This window comes from Pseudonaja textilis, chromosome 18, assembly GCF_049901715.1.
Source record: "Pseudonaja textilis isolate UNSWEBS1 chromosome 18, rPseTex1.2, whole genome shotgun sequence".
In the NCBI taxonomy this organism is placed as follows: domain Eukaryota; kingdom Metazoa; phylum Chordata; class Lepidosauria; order Squamata; family Elapidae; genus Pseudonaja; species Pseudonaja textilis.
In genome coordinates, this window is record NC_142007.1 from 3,687,951 (window position 1) to 3,706,658 (window position 18,708).

The 18,708-nt window shown below is 49.2% G+C and overlaps 2 protein-coding genes across 3 annotated transcripts; one reads left to right on the forward strand and one right to left on the reverse strand.

Moving 5' to 3' along the window:
• Positions 1-555: 555 nt before the first annotated feature.
• B3GALT6 (beta-1,3-galactosyltransferase 6) lies at positions 556-4,224 on the reverse strand. The gene has a single exon (XM_026715714.2). The coding sequence runs from the start codon at positions 3,606-3,608 to the stop codon at positions 2,568-2,570; it is 1,041 nt and encodes a 346-aa protein (XP_026571499.1). The 5' UTR covers positions 3,609-4,224; the 3' UTR covers positions 556-2,567.
• A 656-nt stretch (positions 4,225-4,880) lies between these two features.
• On the forward strand, positions 4,881-11,943 carry SDF4 (stromal cell derived factor 4). Of its 2 annotated transcripts, none has more exons than XM_087914902.1 (7): positions 4,881-5,067; positions 5,533-5,892; positions 6,824-6,960; positions 7,575-7,688; positions 9,034-9,192; positions 10,282-10,457; positions 11,287-11,943. In XM_087914902.1, exons 2-7 carry the CDS (start codon positions 5,582-5,584, stop codon positions 11,461-11,463), a joined length of 1,074 nt encoding a protein of 357 aa, XP_087771028.1. In that variant the 5' UTR covers positions 4,881-5,067; positions 5,533-5,581; the 3' UTR covers positions 11,464-11,943. The 2 variants fall into 2 exon arrangements, with proteins under 2 accessions (XP_087771028.1, XP_026571496.1); XM_026715711.2 differs by having other exon boundaries at positions 4,881-4,946.
• The last annotated feature ends 6,765 nt before the right edge of the window (positions 11,944-18,708 follow it).

Here is an 18,708-nt window from a genome sequence, read left to right on the forward strand (position 1 = left end):
AAATGTAGTGAAATAATGCCAGTTTGTACATAGGTTTATTTGGTGTGTGTGTGTGTGTGTGTGTGTGTGTGTGTGTGTGTCAAATCTGCACTCCTTTTGCTTAGAAAAATCTTAAAATTTCATAAGCCCTTGTGCCCAGAACGAGAGGTCTGCTTTCCAGCTTTGAATCAGTTATAAAAACCCCTATGAAAAGTCACGAGCAATACCAATATGAGCTTCCCACTGTCATATTTCATTTGGTATCTTTTCATTTCCTTCCCCCCCTGACGTTTAAAAATCCAATTGCCGTAGAAGAATTAGGATAGTGGTATGTATTCTTGCGCAGGCCATTGTGTGCAAATATATGGAGAACCGGGCAATTATAAATCAGAATCAGCAATATTTAAACAGCTTTCAGAAGCAGTAATATTTCAACTGAAAGGATCTATCTATACATTCTTTCATGCGAGTTCCAGAGATAAACGCAGCAGAGTCTGAATTAAAAACCAGCACCAGAAATTTTAAATTAAAAACGTGCAGCAGAAAAGAATGGCATTTGATAAAGGACCATTCTGAGCTTCAACACATTCCTTTAATAAATTAAAATTACTATGACATTCAACCATTTTCCTCAGGCCTGAAACTATACACAGTACATTTACAGTATTTATAAATAAATTATCACTATTATAAGCACATAATTTTACATGTAATACTAACTCCCCTGGGAGGGGACAAATATTTTCAATTGTTTCCGGTAACTAATTTCTCAAAGGAAGCTTGGACAACCAGTGAGCTGCAGCATGGCCAGCAGTCCATTGTTAAACTAATTTTGCCCCCTGTAGCAAAGTAGCAGCTACTGTTTGGGCTAAAGTGATCTCTGAAAAAAACGAATTACGGTCGGTCTTGATAGAACTCGCATGGGAGACCACCAGAGAAAAAAAATAAAAATGTAATTCGGCTACTCTTTCCTTAAAGCATGATTGGATCATAATCTTCTCTCAATTCAATCTAAACATAAATAGATATGAATGTCAGATTCTCTGCTATGAGTGCTTTGAGAATGAAAAGCAGATTAAGCCCTAAGGTTCTTTTAAGCTTTCAGGAGAGAAACATAGTTCAAATATCTATGGAAAAATGTAAATATTTAGAGCCAGGATTATTGTAGACATTGTAGGAAAAACAAACATAGTCAATCGACCCCCAACAATACAAAAATTAGGAGTCCCTCCATCCAACAGGGCACAATTCATCCCTAAAAAAGAAACAATTCCATCCATCTATTAGATCTTTCCAAAAATCCTTTGGTCCAGAACACTTAACACCTTCGGCCTCATGGTCACAATGAAGCTTTTTGAGGTGATTTTGACTGAAGGCTCTCCATACTATCATCACCAGAATGGAAGTGACAGCTCATAAATTCTGGGTGAATTAAGTCCTGCTTGTCAAAACTAGGCCTGCTGCAAACAACCAGGGCGTGCAAATGAAATTATCATTATTTGCAACCTACTTGCTCTCAAATACTTCTCTTAAAATAAATTGATCAAGGAAGGCATCCCAATTTAGTCATCTCCCATTTCAGCTCACCATAATCTAGAGTTATAGCTCAAATGCTTGTCCCCAAGAAAAGGACATAATCCCATTTTAATCATCAACGGTATATTTGAAAAAAGGTTAACAGCCACAATTTTAAAAACATCAAATTCCCTCAGGGACAAAGCACCGTGGATGTTCACAATGAAGCTTCTCTTCTTCAGCAATGAAGCGACCACTTAAAAAGTAGCTGATCTTCCCCAGCCATCCAATAGGCCATTCGTAGTGCATAATGGCGGCTCCAGCATCCGATCAAGTGGATCCCCCTGAAATGCTGTTCTTACAGATTAAAGCATCCCCCTTTTGAGTAAAGGGAAAGATGATTCAAAGAGCAGGCTGCAGCAATCAGGAAGTGGAAGATGTCGTAATAAACGGACATTCAAGAAATTATCCAAGTGAAACAGAAGTCAGTCGAGGACGTGCCATTTTTAAAAAATTTTAGCGTGGGAGAAGTTGCTACTTCAGTTCAGAAATGACATATATGATTGCAGCACCTAAATTTGTAATTCCATTGGGGTTCATGTCTCAATTGCTTTCCTGATAAGGGAAACTTTTCACGCATCAACAGCCTTGGTAGGGAAAAAAATCTACATCCTTTTGAAGTAAGGAATAGGAGAGAAACGGTCCCCAGTACCAGCATTTTCCCAAAATGTACATGTATTGTCATGGAGAAGGGCTGTGTCACTTAACACAGGTTTTTTGGAACTCTTTTTAAAAAAATGTTTCACATCCCATCGAATGATGTCCCCTTTATGAATGCATAATTTAACAGTCCTAAGTTTTGGGGAAGCGCAGAAGGCTCAAGTGTTCTTCCATAACTTTTTGTTAAGTCAAATGAAAATAGGATTACTCTGAAGGTTTAAAAACGATGAAGTACGATTAGGCATATTGGGTGTAAGTTCAACACAGGGAGAGCTTGGAGTGTGACACCTGTCCTTCCCTTGCGACCCGCCCCTCCCAGTTCAGCTTCCCTTCCTCCCTTCCAGTCCAGGGTTTCAGGGTATGCCATCTTTTCTCTGGCAGCACTGGGAAGGAGGCACATTCCAGTCGTACACGTACGAGAGTCGGAGTTTCACTTCCTCCTTGCAAAGCTTCCCTTCTTTGGCCAGAGTCTGATGCTTCTCCAGCATGTCCTCCAGGCTCTGCTTGTGCGTCACCACGTACTTATTGTTGCAACCGCGCGACTTGTACTCAGTGTCGAAGCGAGGGTCATGAATCCTCTTGACGTCCACGGGGGCCAGCCAGGCCCCCAGGGAGACATCCTCGCTCTGCCAGAGGTTGAGATAGTCCTGGCTCAGGCGCAGGTAGTGCACCAGGTCGGCCGAGATGACGTAGCCACCGCCCAGGGCGTAAGGCAGGTAGTAGTCACACAGGAGCCAGGCGTTTTCTTTCCATTTCCCGCCCGACTTCACCCGTCCGCGTCCCGAGAAGAAGCCCCAGTAGAGGCGGCGCGGCTCCTTGGACCGCAGTTCTTCCGCCAGGACGTCCAGGCGGACAAAGGTGTCGTCGTCGGCCTTCAGGACGAAGCGGAAGTCCAGGTGCTGGTCCAGCCAGACGTACATGGCTAAGACTTTGGCGGTCAGGTTCTCGTAGGAGTCCCACAGGTCAGGGAGGAGGAGGAGGTCATGGTGGCGGCTCTGCTCCAGTTCCAGGCCATGCTGCTCCTCGCTGCTCAGCCCGCCGGTTCCCACCACGAAGCGGCACCACAGGTCGTTGTGGGGCACCCGGCCGGCCGCCGAGAACCAGGTGCTCCGGATGATGCTCCGCCGCTCGGTGTACTTGGGCCCACTGACCACCAGCACCGCCAGAAAGGTAGCCTCCTCTGGAGGGGGCGGAGGAGCTGCCGCAGGGGGGTGAGGGCCGCCCAGGGCCCCTCCCCGGGCAGGCGGGGGCTGCTGCTGCTGGGGTAGCCCCCACCCCGGGGAAGACTTGAGGCCCTCCGAGGTGCACCTGGCCAAGTAGAGCAGCACCATCCCAAAGAGGGACAGGCCCCCCAGCAGGGTCTTGTGTCGACAGAGCAGGCGCACCAGCTTCATGGCCCCCTCAGCGCCCTCTAGTGGGCGGGAGGAACGGGATGCTCCTTTTGCCCCCCACCCCTTCTTGGAGAGGTGCTGAAAAGTGGCTCCTCCCCCCCAGAAGGCGGCGCCAACGCCTCGGGGTTTGGTCTCAAGGCTCAGCCCCGCCTCTCCGCGGAAGCGATCCAATCCCTCGGCGACCGCTCGCCAAGGCTGGGTGGCGATTGGTTCAGAGCGGGGTTAGTCCCCGCCCACCGTCCCTGCGGGGCGGGCCGCAGGCTTGGCCACTCCCCTCGGCCAGGCCCAACTCTGCCTCGTTCCCCCGTTCTCCCCCTCCTCCGGCACTTCGCCTCAGGTTTTGGGGGGGAAGGTTTTTCCCCCTCCCGGCTACGGGCGGCGGGTTGGGACACACCTCCTCAGCCTGCGTTCGAAGATGCCGCCGGGTGCCTGCTGGATCGCCTCCAGCGGAAGGTTCATTGTCTTCTGGCGGCTGCTTCGGGTCAGCCCCGGCGAAAGCGGTGTTCTCGCCTGCGGCGCATGCGCGCTCGGGTCCTGACGCGAGTCTCTCCTGGAAGGCCTCGCTGCCTCTGAGGCGGAGAGAAAATGCGAAAGAGCGGGGTCTTGCAGCGGAGGTGCGGGGGGCAAGCACGATCGCACCACGTGACCACTTCTCATTTCCTTCAATCGTTCCCCTGCGAGGTGGGGGACCCCGTGTTCCTCACGCCATCCCGTCTCAGGGCACCTGAGGCTGACGTCAAAAGAGGGCAGGCTCCCCGCCATGATGAATTAGGGCAGCGCAGGTCTGGGGGTTTTTGAGACGCGGTTAATGCCAGCCAGTAGGATAGCGGAACGGTGCTGGAGGGAAAAAAAGTCCCTTTTTAAAAATGCCCGATTGTGGTTCCAGATTTGGGCACGGCCGCCTAAAAGATAGGGAAAAAGAAGGGGTTGTGCCCGAAAGAAAGATGGCTGCTCCGGGTTCGCTTGCCGCCCAGGACCGCTTCCAACGGCGAAGCTCCCCGTCTCCTTTGCCTCCGTTGAGGGTGTCTAGCTGAGCGCCTGCTGGTTCCGTACATTTTAACTTAAAAGATAAAACGTTTCATATTTTTATTTATTTTATTTTTATTTCGTATTTTATTTAGTGAGTCGAGGAGGGGGAAATAAAACCGACCCGCTGCCTGCTGGGACTCGCTTCCGCGGGACGGGCGATTAAGAGCATCCCCCGGGGGCGGAAGAGGCGGGGCTCTGCCGGTCCTCACAGCGCGGAGTGAAGCTTCCGGCTTCCGGTTTGAAGCCGAAGAAAAGTCGCCGCTGCCCCGGCGTGGGGTCAGGCATGAGGAGGTTCGGCGGCCGATTGAGAAGGTCAGACCCCTCTTGGACAGGAAGGGGGCGGGGGGAGGGAACGGCCGTCTCTGAGCATGCGCAGAGTACATGGATCCTGAAGAGAGCGCTTCCCTTGGTGTTCGGGCGAAGGTTCCTCTAGGCATATGCGGAGTGCCGCCCTTTCAATGTCCCTTTTCACCTTGCGGGGAGTTCCCAGAGCTTCTTCGAGGGGTCCCTGGGGGCTTTTCTGCCGGTGGGGAGGGAGGGCGGAGGATTCTGGGGCCTATCTGGGGAGCCAGGTTGGATCCATTAGGCAGTACAGGTACTCCTCGACTTACGACCGCCACTCAGCCCTTGCAGGGGGTGAGTTTTTTCCCCCCGTTTTACGACCTTTCTGGCCACAGTTGCTAAGTGGACAACTCTCCGTTCCTTATAGTGAGTAACAATGGCTTTCCCACCATTGACTTTGCTCGTTCAGGTCGCCAAAAGGGACATGACCCCCAGGGAACGGTCATAAATATGAATCACTGTAAGGCAGGGTCTTATTTTGGGTGTCTGTTTCTCAAAATGGGACTATAATGCTAATCGTCTGGCCCTTTTGCCTCTCCCCTGTCCCCCCTTCCAGGTTATCCAGACATCACACGGGCCCTTCCTCCCGCTGACCTCCTGAAGCCATGGTTTCCAAGCGGGTCTTCATCTGCAGCCTGGGCTCCATCTACCTGTCCCTCCTCTTCGTCTTTTTGCTCATGGATGTCTACGCCCGGCCGGCCAACAGCTCCGTCCTCAAAGAGAAGGCGGCGGCCGACAGCAAAGACGAAAACGAGATCCTCCCTCCGGATCACCTGAATGGGGTCAAGATGGAGCTGGACGGGCACCTCAACAAGGAGTTTCACCAGGAGGTCTTCCTGGGGAAAGAGATGGAGGAGTTTGAGGAAGACTCAGAACCGTGGAGGAACCGGAAGAAACTGGTGGTGATTTTCTCAAAGTGAGCCCCTGTTCTTCTAAAATAGAGGGGAAGGGAGGCCAGCATTAGTACGTGTAGGATCAATCCTGATTATGGCTTATCTGTAAGCTGTGATTGCTCTAAGGATCTTAGAAAGTGCCCTCCATTTTCTAGGAAAATAAAGGGAGGAAATCTGCCTTGGATTCTCGCTGCTTAAGTGAATATGCTCTTATTTATTCCTTCCACTGCCACGGGGCTTACTGCAAAGGTTCAGTTAGAATGGAGCTGGAAGGGACCTTGGAGATCTTCTAGCCCAACCCCCTCCTCAAACAGGAGACCCCATTTCAGACAGATGGCTGTCCGGCCTCGTCTTAAAAACCTCCAGTGGCAAGCTGTTCCACTGGTTAATGGTCCTCCCTGTTAGTAAATTCCTCCTTAGCTCTAGGTTGCTTCTCTCCTTGATTAGTTTCCATCCGTTGCTTCTTGTCCTGCCTTCAGGTGCTTTGGAATATAAGTTCTTTGGGGCAGCCCCCTCAAATACTGGAATGCTGGTATCATGCCTCCCCTAGTCCTTCTGTAGACTTGCCATACTCAAATCCTGCAATTGTTCTTCGTACGTTTTTGTCTCCAGGCCCCTAATCATCTTCGTTGTTCTTCTCTGCACTCTTTCCAGTCACAAAAAAATAAAAATAAAATGTAATGTGATATTGTGGGATTGGCAACGGCCGAGCCGATATCTTGCCCGCAAAGAAAGAAGAATTCTTGTTAAGGGCATATCAGGGAAGCAAGTGGCGGTAATAACATGGAAAAGCCATTGGCTGGGTCGATGGTCTTCCTTCATTGCTCTCCATCCTTGATCACCTGAACATGTAGGCTGGTTGTTTCTTGGCTGAGCAAAGGCAGGATTTCTCCCTTTTTGCCGGACACTGGGGATTGGGAATCCTTTTTTTTTTTCCCCGCTGAACTTTTGCAGGGTTGACATCAACCGGGACAAGAAAATCAGCGCCAAGGAGATGCAGCGCTGGATCATGGAGAAGACGGAGGAGCACTTCCAGGAGGCCATGAAAGAAAACAAGATGCACTTCCAGGCCGTGGACCCGGATGGCGATGGTAAGAGATGGGGCAGCCATGGGGAAAGAATCTCTCTCTCTCTCTGTAAAAGCGAAAGACCCCTCACGCATCATCACAAAATCCCCAGAACCGTAAAGCCTACAAAATTGAAATTTGGCACGTATGTTCCTCTTGGCTTCTAGGTGCTCACTAAGAAAGGATTTTTTGAAATGACCATCAGAGCCATTAGTATTTCAGATATTATTATTATTATGAACATGCTCCGATGCTAAGGAGTTCTACTCCCCCTCCCCACCTGAAAAGAAATCTCTTCCAAATGCAAAACACAACCAGAGGAGAGGAGTTTCAGTTTCACAGCACCAAGCAGCTTTAATCCAGAACAGTTGAGCTAAGCCACACCCAGGCTCCTTGCTGTCGTCTCCTTGCTCACACAGCAAATACTCTTTCAGTTTCCAAACAGCTCTCAACTCTCGCACACTGACAGGATGCTAGCCAGATGAATACCGATGGATGCTGGTAGGCAGAGGCAGAATTTTCCCACCCACCCCCTTGTTTTCCTCCCCAAAAACTGAGCCCGACCATGTACTTTTGTAGCTAGTCTGACTTTACGATTGACTGCATGGAGGTTGTTGAAGCTTCTCCTTTCGTTTTAGGCCACGTGTCCTGGGATGAATATAAAATCAAATTCCTGGCAAGCAAAGGCATGAACGAGAAAGAGGTGGCGGAAAAGATTAAAAACAACGAAGAGCTGAAGATTGACGAAGAGAGTGAGTGTCTTTTTTTCCTGAACAGGATTCAAAGCCCACAGGGGTACTTCCCTGTGAAATTTAAAATATATATGCATATCTATCTATCTATCTATCTATCTATCTATCTATCTATCTATCTATTTTCTCTTGGTTTTCCAAGGAAGGCTTCCTAATTCTCGCTTGGCACAATGTACAGGGTCACCCACATCCCTCCCCTCCTTCACCCTGGCAACTGTATTGCTGCTATATTTTAATCTCTCAGGGATTAGTTTAATCTAGGTCACACAACTGAGATAAAGGAAGCTTTGTGTGTCCTTCTGGGAGGCCTGGGGTAACGCAACCGGTTTAGTGGTGTGTTGGCAAGAGCTGTCATGCCCTTGTTGGAGTCTGACTCGAGGGAGAGGAGGAACAGCCCACAGGGAGTGGGAGTGTGGCTCCAGAGGTTGTGGAGGAAACTGGGGAGGGGCACAGGCCAGCTGGGCAGTCAGAGGAAGACCCAGGCCCATCTTCTCTTCCTCCCAGGGCACGCAGGGAGAAGAGGATGAGGGAGAAACATGAATGGTGTGGTCTACGGGGGAGGAAGGGGCCCTGATCTCCTTCATGAGCTGCTGCTGCTGCTGTCAGGACTGTTTATAAGGACAAACTGCGCATGGCCCACTGCTGGAAGCAAAGTGTGAAATAATTCTAGTCTTTCAGTTCTTATCTGAGTTCTGGAGTCCTTCCCAGTGTGTGTATTTTGATTTCTGTGGGTGTCTTTAAGCCCTTATCTTGCCTTTTCTCGCTAATTGAGTGTGGTTTGTATTGGTTTATGAGTGAAGCAGGGCATACATTGAATTAAATTAAACTGTTGAACTGCTTTTGGGGCCTTTAAAATTTGCCTGGCCTCCCCATGTGTCTGGAGCCAGGATTGATAAAAAAAATTATTGAATGGAAAACTGAGATTTTTCTAAAGAGTTCTGCAGAAAAGTGCCCCATTCTCTTATTTTAATAATCCTCGTGGGTTGTTCTCAAGCCCTCCTCACTTCTCAGGGATTAGAGTGTCTCTTTCCATTGTTTTTCCTGACTTTACCAACCTGACAGAACCATGGTTCTTTCGAATTGGTTCTGTGGTCCTGAAGAGGACAACCCCTTGGTGGTAGCCAACAGAGGTGGTTTCCAAAACTCCCGGCCCACAAATTCTGAAATCTGTTTTAATCATTGGTGGAAAACAAACAAATAACGTTATGTCTTAATTGGCCAAAATCTCCAACCAAGTTCTCTTCTTGTCCGTTTTAACCAGGATGGTAAACACCTTTTAAAACCTGGACGTGGGAATTCGCTGAACCTCTTTTTTTTTAAAAAAAAAATCTTTTCTACCCCACAGCCCAGGAAGTGCTCGATAATTTGAAAGATCGCTGGTACCAAGCCGACAACCCGCCGGCCGATCTGTTGCTGAACGAGGAAGAATTTTTGTCTTTCCTTCATCCGGAGCACAGCAGAGGAATGCTGAAATTTATGGTCAAGGAAATCGTCCGGGATTTGGGTACGTCCTTCCTCCCCAGTTCTTCCAACTCGGATCGTCCCAAGCAGATAAGATGGCACCGAGGCTGGGTTGGCTTTGATGTCACTCACCCAGGGGGGAGGCTGGGGAATTCTGGGAGTTGAAGTCCACCGTCTAGTTTGCAAAAAAGCCTCTTTTGAGTTCAGATGTTCTCACCGGGGGCCTGTATGACTTGAGTTGGCCTGAGGCTTCTCAGCCCAACTCTGGATTGCTGGGATGTTGGTGCCCAGGAGGGGGTGCTCTGAACTCACGTTTGATTGTGAAGACTGGCAATCAAACCCAAGATTCGTGCCAGGAAGTAAAAAAAAAATGAGATCTTTATCCAGTTGAAAGGGGAGGCAAGCTTGCTTCTCTCCAGCTTTGAAACCTTAAAAATGGATTCCTCTTATATTTTATTGGAATTCCCCCTGAAAGAAAAGAAGGAGAAGGAAGGAAGGAAGGAAGGAAGGAAGGAAGGAAGGAAGGAAGGAAGGAATGTTTGCGGGAGATCGGCAGTTTAATTGAATGAATGAATGAGGAGAGAGAGAGGAAAGAAAAAAGGAAGAAAAAAAGAAAGAAAGAAAGAGGAAAATAAGAAAGAAAGAAAGAAAGAAAGAAAAAGGAAAGATAGAAAGAAAGGAAGGTGTGTTTCTAAATGTTTGCCAGATTTTGATCACATGACCTTGGTCATAACTGCAAGGACCTTTAAGTCACTTTTTCCAGCCCTGTTGTAACAGCCACTAAATGAAGGCTGGTTAAGTCGAGGACTACAGATACGCTTTGACTTATGACCACAATTGGGCCCCAACACTTACGTTGCTAAGGGAGATATTTGCTAAGTGAGTTTTGGCTCATTTTAAAGCCATTTTTTTTTCCAGCGCCGTTGTAACTTTGAACAGCCCCTAAATTGAACCGTTGTAAGTCAAGGACCCCCTGTGCTTGTAATCGCCGAACGGATGCAGCTTGGGCTAGAAGACGTGCCCGGCGGAGACAAAAGTAGAAGCGAGAAGATTTCAAAATCGTTTCCCCCCTGCAGCTTGTTTGATTTTGATATTTATTTATTTTTTAATCTCCCGTCACTTCTCGCCCCAGATCAGGACGGCGATAAGAAGCTGACCCTTTCCGAGTTCATTTCCTTGCCGGTTGGCACGGTCGAAAATCAACAAGCCCAGGATGTGGATGACGACTGGGTGAAAGACCGAAAGAAGGAGTTTGAGGAAGTCATCGATGCCAACCGTGACGGTATCGTTACCATGGAAGAGTTGGAGGTAACCAAGCCGCGGCTTAATGTGTCTTCATTTTTCCCCAAAATTACATGTATTTTTTTTTCCTCCCTATCCTGCCGCGAGTGCCAGGCTAGCAATTCTTGAACCAAGCTGAAGCTTGCTAGATCAAGCTGACAATTGTCTGGAAACGGTCCAGACTTGAAGAAAAAGAAAGAGAGAGAGAAAGAGAAAGAAAGAAAGAGAGAGAGAGAGAGAGAGAGAGAGAGAGAGAGAGAGAGAGAGAGAGAGAGAGAGAGAGAGAGAAAGAAAGAAAGAAAGAAAGAAAGAAAGAAAGAAAGAAAGAAAGGGAGAGGGGGGGACAGACTGCATTACTTTTTAAATTTCCTCCTCCCACGCTCCGCTTTCTCACGGCAGGTGAGTAAACGGATGTGTGGGCACGGCCTTCTTCTGCAAAGTTGGTTTGCCGTTTCATTTTTTTTCTTTCTTCCAAGTTAGCAAAAGGAGGAGTGAGCGAGAGGAAGGAGTATTCAATATGTTCTTCACTTTGAGTTAAAGGCTGGATGGTAAATAAAATAAAAACTCGAAGGCTGTTTAGTCCTCTCTTGTTCCGCAGGATGGAACACCTCCTTGATTAAATAGAGATACTGGCTGAATGTTAGGCAGTTGATTCAGACAAAAACATGGGTGGTATATAAATGTAATAATAAATTAAATAAGACAGTGGAAGCCCTTCCCTGGAGAGTTATTAATGTCTTTTTGAGGATGGAGTGCGTGGATTGAAAGCTGAACACCCCCCCACCCCACCCCCCAATGTAAGATAGTTTTACCTTGAATTGCTGGTCATGGATTCCTCCGCTCGCTTTCCTCTTAGGAGTACATGGATCCCATGAACGAGTACAACGCCTTGAACGAAGCCAAGCAGATGATCGCCGTGGCGGACGAGAACCAAAATCACCACCTGGAGCTGGAGGAGATCTTGAAATACAGCGAGTATTTCACCGGCAGCAAGTTGATGGACTACGCGCGGAACGTCCACGAGGAATTCTGAAGGCGCGGAGCCCTCGGGCGCCCGTCGCGCCGCCTCGTTTCCCCCAAACACAACAAGCGTTTTCCTTTCGCTGCCGGGCCTGTTGTGTTCTGTGCATCTATACAGTGTGGTGTTCTGGACTTTTTTCCTTTCAAAAGCCCCGTCCGTGTACACTTAAAATAATGCCAAATGTTTTTTTTTTCCTGAACTCGCCAGGATAGAATCTGGACACGTTCTTGATTTTTGCAGTGCCGGTTGAACAGCATTCACTACGGTCTCCGAAGACTCCCTGTTCCGATTCTTTGGTTTTTTTTCATCGGCGAACACCACAGGGGAAAGCTGGCAAAACCCTGGTCCTTGATCCCTGGAGAGGGAGGGAAGGAGGGAGGAAGGGGGGAATATGTTAATTTTAATATCAAGTTAAATCATGGTGCGGTTGTGTAGCTCTTGTGATTGCTTGAAAAAGAATGTTTCGGAAAACATCGATTCACTGGAAACTGCTCCAACTGTGGTGTCTGTTTTGGAGGGGGTGGCCTTGACAGGGTTACTGGGAGTCTCCAATTGGAACCGGGAAATTTGTTGTTAGGCAGCGGGGTCCTAAAGGGAGCTATTTCATGACCCTTTTGGGAGCATGGTCATTAAGCGAGTCAAACGGCCGTTGAGTTTGAATTCCTGGAAACAATGCCAGTGATGATCGCATGGCAGAAGGTCTGGGACTTATAATTGCAAGCCAGTTGCCAAGCATCCAAAATGTGAATGTGGGAAAGTATGATGGGCGTAACTTGGAGGAGGGAGACGGGATAAGTTAGAGCCATAGTTAAATATTCATAATGGGGGGGTGGGGGTGCGTGTAAAAACAAGACCAAATCTCAGGCAAAACCTGCCGTCTCTTGCCATCTCTCTCAGTCACTGTGGCCTCCAAGGAATAACAAAGGCCATATATACACAAGGGTGTCAAACTGGCAGCCCACCGGCCAGATGTGTCACCTGGAAGCCATGCCCACCCCACCTGCGGAAAGGCAAAAAAATATTGTGCTATGTCACATGACGTGATCGAACACCAGTGATCCTATAGCACAAGGTATGAAAAGAGTGCCCTCAGGTGGCCATTTGGGATATTTCAGCCTGGCAGGGACTACAAAGACCATCTATAGCAAAGGGAATAAAAACAGTGCCCTCCGGTGGCCATTCAGGGTATTTTTGCATTGCAGGCAATAAATACACAATCTATAGCAAAGGAATGAAAACAGTGCCCTCCGGTGGCCATTCAGGGTATTTTTGCGTGGCAGGCAATAAAAAGACCATCCATAGGAAAGGGAAAAAAAACGGTGCCCTCCAGTGGCCATTCAGGGTATTTTTGCATTGCAGGCAATAAAAAGACTATACCACAGGAAATAAAAAACAGTGCCCTCTGGTGGCCATTCAGGGTATTTTTGCATTGCAGGCAATAAAGACACCATTTATAGCAAAGGGAATAAAATCAGTGTGCTCTCAAAATTATAAAATGACAATGTCAACAGCATATAAAGAAAATTTGTATAAGATGTTTTACAGGTGGCATCCCCCCCCCCAAGAATAGCAAGAATGTTCAAGAATAAATCCGAAAAATGTTGGAAATGTCATCAGATACCTGGCTCATATTACCATATGTGGTGGACTTCTGTGGATGCTAAAAATACTGGACTAAAATCCACACGTGGTTGGAAAAAATGACAAAAAACATAGATTTGGAACAGAGATATTTTTATTGGGAATTTTACCTGAAATATAAAGACTTGAAATACCTGATTGTAAATGTATTAACAGCAGCTAGGATTGTATTTGCTAAAAACTGGAAAAGTAAGAAAATACCATCACAGGAGGAAATCATTAAGAAAATGTTGGAATGTGCTGAAATGAGCAGATTGACATTTGAAATTAGAGAACAAGATGATAAACAATTTTATAAAATTTGGGATCTATTCTATCAATGGTTAGACAATAAAATATACTAATGAAATATGTAGACTTTTAGAAAATAATAAATATATAAAGATGTATTCTTTTCTTATATCTACAAAATGATTCTAGGATAGATCTGGGATGATAATATGAATTGTCAAAAAACAAATTAAGTAAAATATTTTGTAAAACATGAATGAATAAAAGCATAGCCAAATGATTAATAATAATATTAATGTATTTAATATTTGATTGAAAATACAAGATTATATACAATGTAATCATAATTGAAGACTATGAAATGGAAGCACAAAACATACATGGAAGATGACTTGATGTTTTTATGTTTTGTTTGTTCATGTTTGTTTTAAAAACCAATAAATTTTAAAACAATAAAAATAAAAGATATTAAAAAAACAAAAAAACCCACAAAAAATAATAATAAAAAGATAATAAAAAACAAAAAAACAGTGCCCTCCAGTGGCCATTTCTGCTCGGCAGGCACTAAATAGAGCATCATAGCAAAGGGAATAAAAACAGTGCCCTCCGGTGGCCATTCAGGGTATTTGCCTGGCAGACAATAAATACACCATATATAGCAAAGGGAATAAAAACAGTGCCCTCCGGTGGCCATTCAGGGTATTTGCCTGGCAGACAATAAATACACCATATATAGCAAAGGGAATAAAAACAGTGCCCTCCGGTGGCCATTTCTGCCTTGCAGGCACTTAATCAATAGTTAAGCCACGCCCACCCAGCCACATAACCACCAAGCCGCGCCCATCCTGTGACATGGCCACCAAGCCACGCCCCACCCGGGCACGTGACCCCCCGCGAGCCACGCGCGCCTGCGCAGGGCGCGCCCGGCCTTCGGCGCAGCTGCTGGGCGGTGGCGGTTGGTGAGGCGCCTCAGCGAGCGGCCTCTGGCTGCCTTCCCGGACGGCCCCGAGGACGGTGGAACTCGGGAGGCGCCTGGAGGGTTTCCCGGCCCCGGTTCCGGTAAGGAGGCCTCCTCCGTCCCGTCCCCTCCCTCTGTTGGCCAACCGGAGCCGCTTCGGGGTGGCGGCCTGGGAGAAAACGGCGCTGCCTCGCCTGCGTCGTTTGGGGCTGGCGGGGTTTCTCTGAGGGGGGGAAGAGAGAGAGAGACGGAGGGCGGGAAGGGCAGCCGCGCCAGGAGGAGGCGGAACGGGGCCGGTGGAAGAAGGGACTCTCCCCGTTTGGCCGCCCCTAAAGGAGGGGGGGGGTCCTTGGGGCTGCTTCCCCTCCCCCCATTGCTTCCTGGGGGAGAGGAAAGGAAGAGAGGCAGGAGGGGCCCCCGTTGTCCTGCAACAGCCGAAGCCTTCCAATGGGTCGGTTTCCATCCATCCATCCATCAGAAGGGTCCTTGGAGGTCTTCTAGTCTGACCCCAGCTCAGGCAGGAGGCCTTCGACCCTTTCAGTCAGAATAGAGCCGGAAGGAGGTCTTCCAGTCCAGTCCTGGGCAGAACCTGGGACCCCCATGAGATCTAGTCACCTGGCTGGCGGTTTTGTTTTTTTTTTTTGCAAGGGGGCCTGATGGAGTTTGGGTACATTGGCTTTGCTGGGGTGGGGGGGGGACAGAGAGAGAGGGGGGGCATGCACAGGGGTGGGGCTGGGTGGTCTTTGCAGGAGCTCCCATGCCAGGTGGACGGTGGTGGGTGAGGTGGACCAGGGGCCCTGTGTGTGTCTCTGTGTGTGTGTGTGTGTGTTGGGTCATTTCTTCTTGCAGGCCTTGTCCAAGGGATGGTGGGTTGTGTGGTGGTTGTTTTTTTGCAGTTTATGGATCATTTGGCCTGTTGGAAAGTTGACTTAAAGGTATTGTGTGTGTGAAAAGCTTTGCAAACTTGGAAATTGGTTATTTTATTAGCAGTCCTTATGGAAACATGGCCTGGGAAGGGAGTGTATCCATTTTAAAGTAGAAGTTAATGTCATATAGCAAGTCCTTGACTTATGACCACAGTTGAGCCCGAAAATATCTCTTGCTTAAGCGAGGGACCCATATACACTTAAAGAAGTAACACCCTGGCCCATTTTAAGAGGGAAGCGCATGCTTCTAAATTCACCTCGGTAGATTGCAACAGGTCACCCAGAAACATTTGGAAAGGAGCCCAATTCCCCCCTTATTTCTAGGATGTGAGTTTTGGAAGCCTTTATAGAGTTGTTGTCCCCCGTCCCCCCAACAAAATGGGGGGAAAGGGGAAATAAAAATTGTCTTCTCCTTGATCCTCCATCCCCATTCTAAACACCCAAGTGCTTTGGTTTATTTATTGCTTTACTTATTAAACTTGTATCCTGCCCATCTCCCCATTTCCATCTTGCCCCCTCCTGCGCCCTGCAGACAATCCTTTAATTAGCACTGGTGATTAACTAGCACCCTTTTTGTGCCCCTCTTTGAGGTTGGATTGACACCCCTGTTTTTCTTCCTTCCTTCTCAGGAGGCGAGAGGGCCGTGCCCCAACGGAGTCACCGCCATCAGAAACCGCTGCCTCGGCTGGCAAGAGGAGAAGAGGACGTGGTGGAAGACTTGGATTTTTCCGATGGAAACTGATGGATGGACAGATTTTGGGGGGTGTAACTGGACAGCTGTACCCACTTGTGGAGGGCCGAGGAAGGGGCTGCATTGTTCCAGCTGGCCCTGAAGCCCAGTTGATGCACTGAAGGGAAATGCCAGAAAATTTTATCCTCCAGCAGGGAAGCCTATAAAGATGATGGCTGCAAAAAAAAACCCTGCCTCTTTAGAATAAATAATATGGATTCTTAAAACCATCTCAAAACAAAACCTTCTTTAAAAAATAAAAAGCCAGGCCAGCCTTCAATGCTGCCCCTTCCTCTTCTGGAGGCCAATCCCACCCACCCAGCGCCGGAGACGCAGAGATGGAAGACCAACGTGCCACCACATTTTGTGGCTTGGCTCTTTTCCTGCCAAGTGACCTTATTTAAAACTCTTGGGACCAAACAACAGCAGGAAGAGTTGGACTGGCGGCACAATGCATGCTTTGAATCCCCACTCCCCCAATTCCCTATTTCGATTTCTGTACGGGAAGGGATCGTGTGTGTCGGTTCTCGGCTTGTAAAACAGCCTCTTGTGCATTTCTTTCGGAGGCCTGGATCGCTCTGCACCGAAGCCGCAGCGGGCAAAACGGCCAGATCCCGGTGGAGAAACGTTCTTCCCTGCGGCTTTTACTGCACTGTGACCCACGCACGCCTTTCTTGGCCCCCCTGGGTGGTGCCCACCAGGAACTGAGACCCCCCAACACACACACACTTGTTGCTTGAGGTCACCAGACAGATCAGGTCTAGAATAAGGAGTTAGTCTTATTGTTGGTCGTGAGTGGATAAGGAGTTAGCAAGTGTTACTGTTGGTTGTGAGTTTATCCCCAGCCTAGCCAAGATCTCTATGTAATTTGCAAGTTAGGTGAAGGGAGTCCTAAGTCTTCAGATTGGCTAACAATGTTCGGTGGTTTGTGGAGATACTCTTGAGGGCCAAGAGCCCTTAAGTGGTAAATTTAAGGGGTAAGTTTTAAGCTGTGGCTGTTAGGGTCAAGGAATCGTGGCTGTTGTCAGCCTTTGCCTTGGATAAGGACCATGAGGGTTTATCTGGTAGGATCGTGTAGTTCAGATGGTAGGACAGAGTTGAGGTGTCAGAGGAACTTAGATCAGCGTTTTTCAAACTTGAAGGTGTGTGGACTTCAACCCCCAGAATTCCTGAGCTAACACAACTGGAGGAGGAATTCTGGGAGTTGAAATCCACAAGTCTTAAAGCTGTCAAGCTTGAAGACCCCCATTTTAGGGTCTCCAGTGGTTCTTGGCCTTGGCAAACTTGGGTGGGTGGACTTCAGCTCTAGTTAGACGTCTGCACAACTGAAAACTTGTCCAAGTTGAAACCTTTTTATGTGTAAGGTCTTCTTTGTGCTTCATTGGGTGTCATGCATGCTCCCTCCCCCCAATCTTCCCAGCAACTAGGCAGGTGAGCCAGAAAACCCAGGTGAGTCAAGTCTGCAGTTCCTCCCCTTGTTCTAAGCAGGTGTGCACAATTTATTCCAAATCTTGGAATTTAATTTCAAATAATATATGTGCATGCCTACTTAGAGCAATGGGTGCACAGAGAACATCTCTCTGTGCATGGTGGGTCACCCTCAGGAGTGGGGGGAGGAGAAAGGCCAGGAGCAGCCATGGCAACAGGGAGGCTGGCAGGGAGGCCCTAGGAAGGCCTGGGGCATCCAAGCCCCCCAGGGCAGCCCTGGGCACCCCCAGAGCCTCTCTTGCCAGCTTCTCTTGTGCCACGGTTGAAGTGAAGGGTTGGTGGGGGCTGGGGAGGCCGAGGGGGGCTGGGCAGGGCTGGGCAGAGCGGCTGCCCCATGTCCTGGGCTCTCAGGGTGGCAGTTTGGCCACTCCAAGCCGAGGGACATTGGGCGACTGTTCTCTGGCCCATCCCACCCACCCCATGTCCCATGGGCCTCCCTCAGCCCCCACCAATGCCTTTGACTTCAATCCTGGCCCAAAAGGGGCCTGGGGCGGGGAAGGGGGGGTCCTGGGAGGAGGGGGGAGCACATATCCCCCCTTCCCAGGACCTCCCTCCCCTGGGCCCCTTTAAGCCAGGACTGAAGCCAAAGGGGGGGGCAATGGGAGGGGCAGGGGGAGGAGGGGGTTGGGGCGGGGGTTCAGGGGGGGGGGGTGGGTGGGCTGGGGATCAGAGGGGGTGTATTGCTTGTTTTTTTGAACTTTAATAAAGTTTTTCTCTTCTGCATTCCTGGGTGTCTTTTTCCCCACACCTACACCCCTCCCCCCCCCCACCCTTCCCCCTCCATTTCCCTCCCTCCTCTGGCCCCTCCCATCTGTGGCCCCAAGGGGAGGACCAGGGAGGGGCAGACCCTGGGTGCCCCCCAGGTCTACTGAGGCTGAGAGGCCCCTCCCCATCTCCCCAGGGCTTTCCTCTCTCTCCCCCCCAGGAGGGCTGCTGGAGGTGGTGGGCAAGGCAGGCCCTGGAAGGAGGTCAGAGGCCGGCTGGGGAGGGGCTCCTTGCCCCCCTCCTCTCCTCTTCCCAGCCCCCTTGGTGCCATGCTGGCAGAGACTCAGCGGGGAAAGGGAGGCCCAGGGGGGGGGGGTGATTGGCAGGCTCTCCCCGGCTTTTCAGGGGAGGCCTTTGCCCCTGGCCTGCCAATCTCCCCACCCTCCAGCCCAGGACCTCCCATTCCCCCCATTGCCTGGCACCAGGGGAGCTGGGAAGGGGAGAGGGGGGGCCTTGGCAAGGAGCCCCTCCCCAGCCAGCCTCCAACATCCTCCCAAGAGCCTTCCTCTCCCCACCTC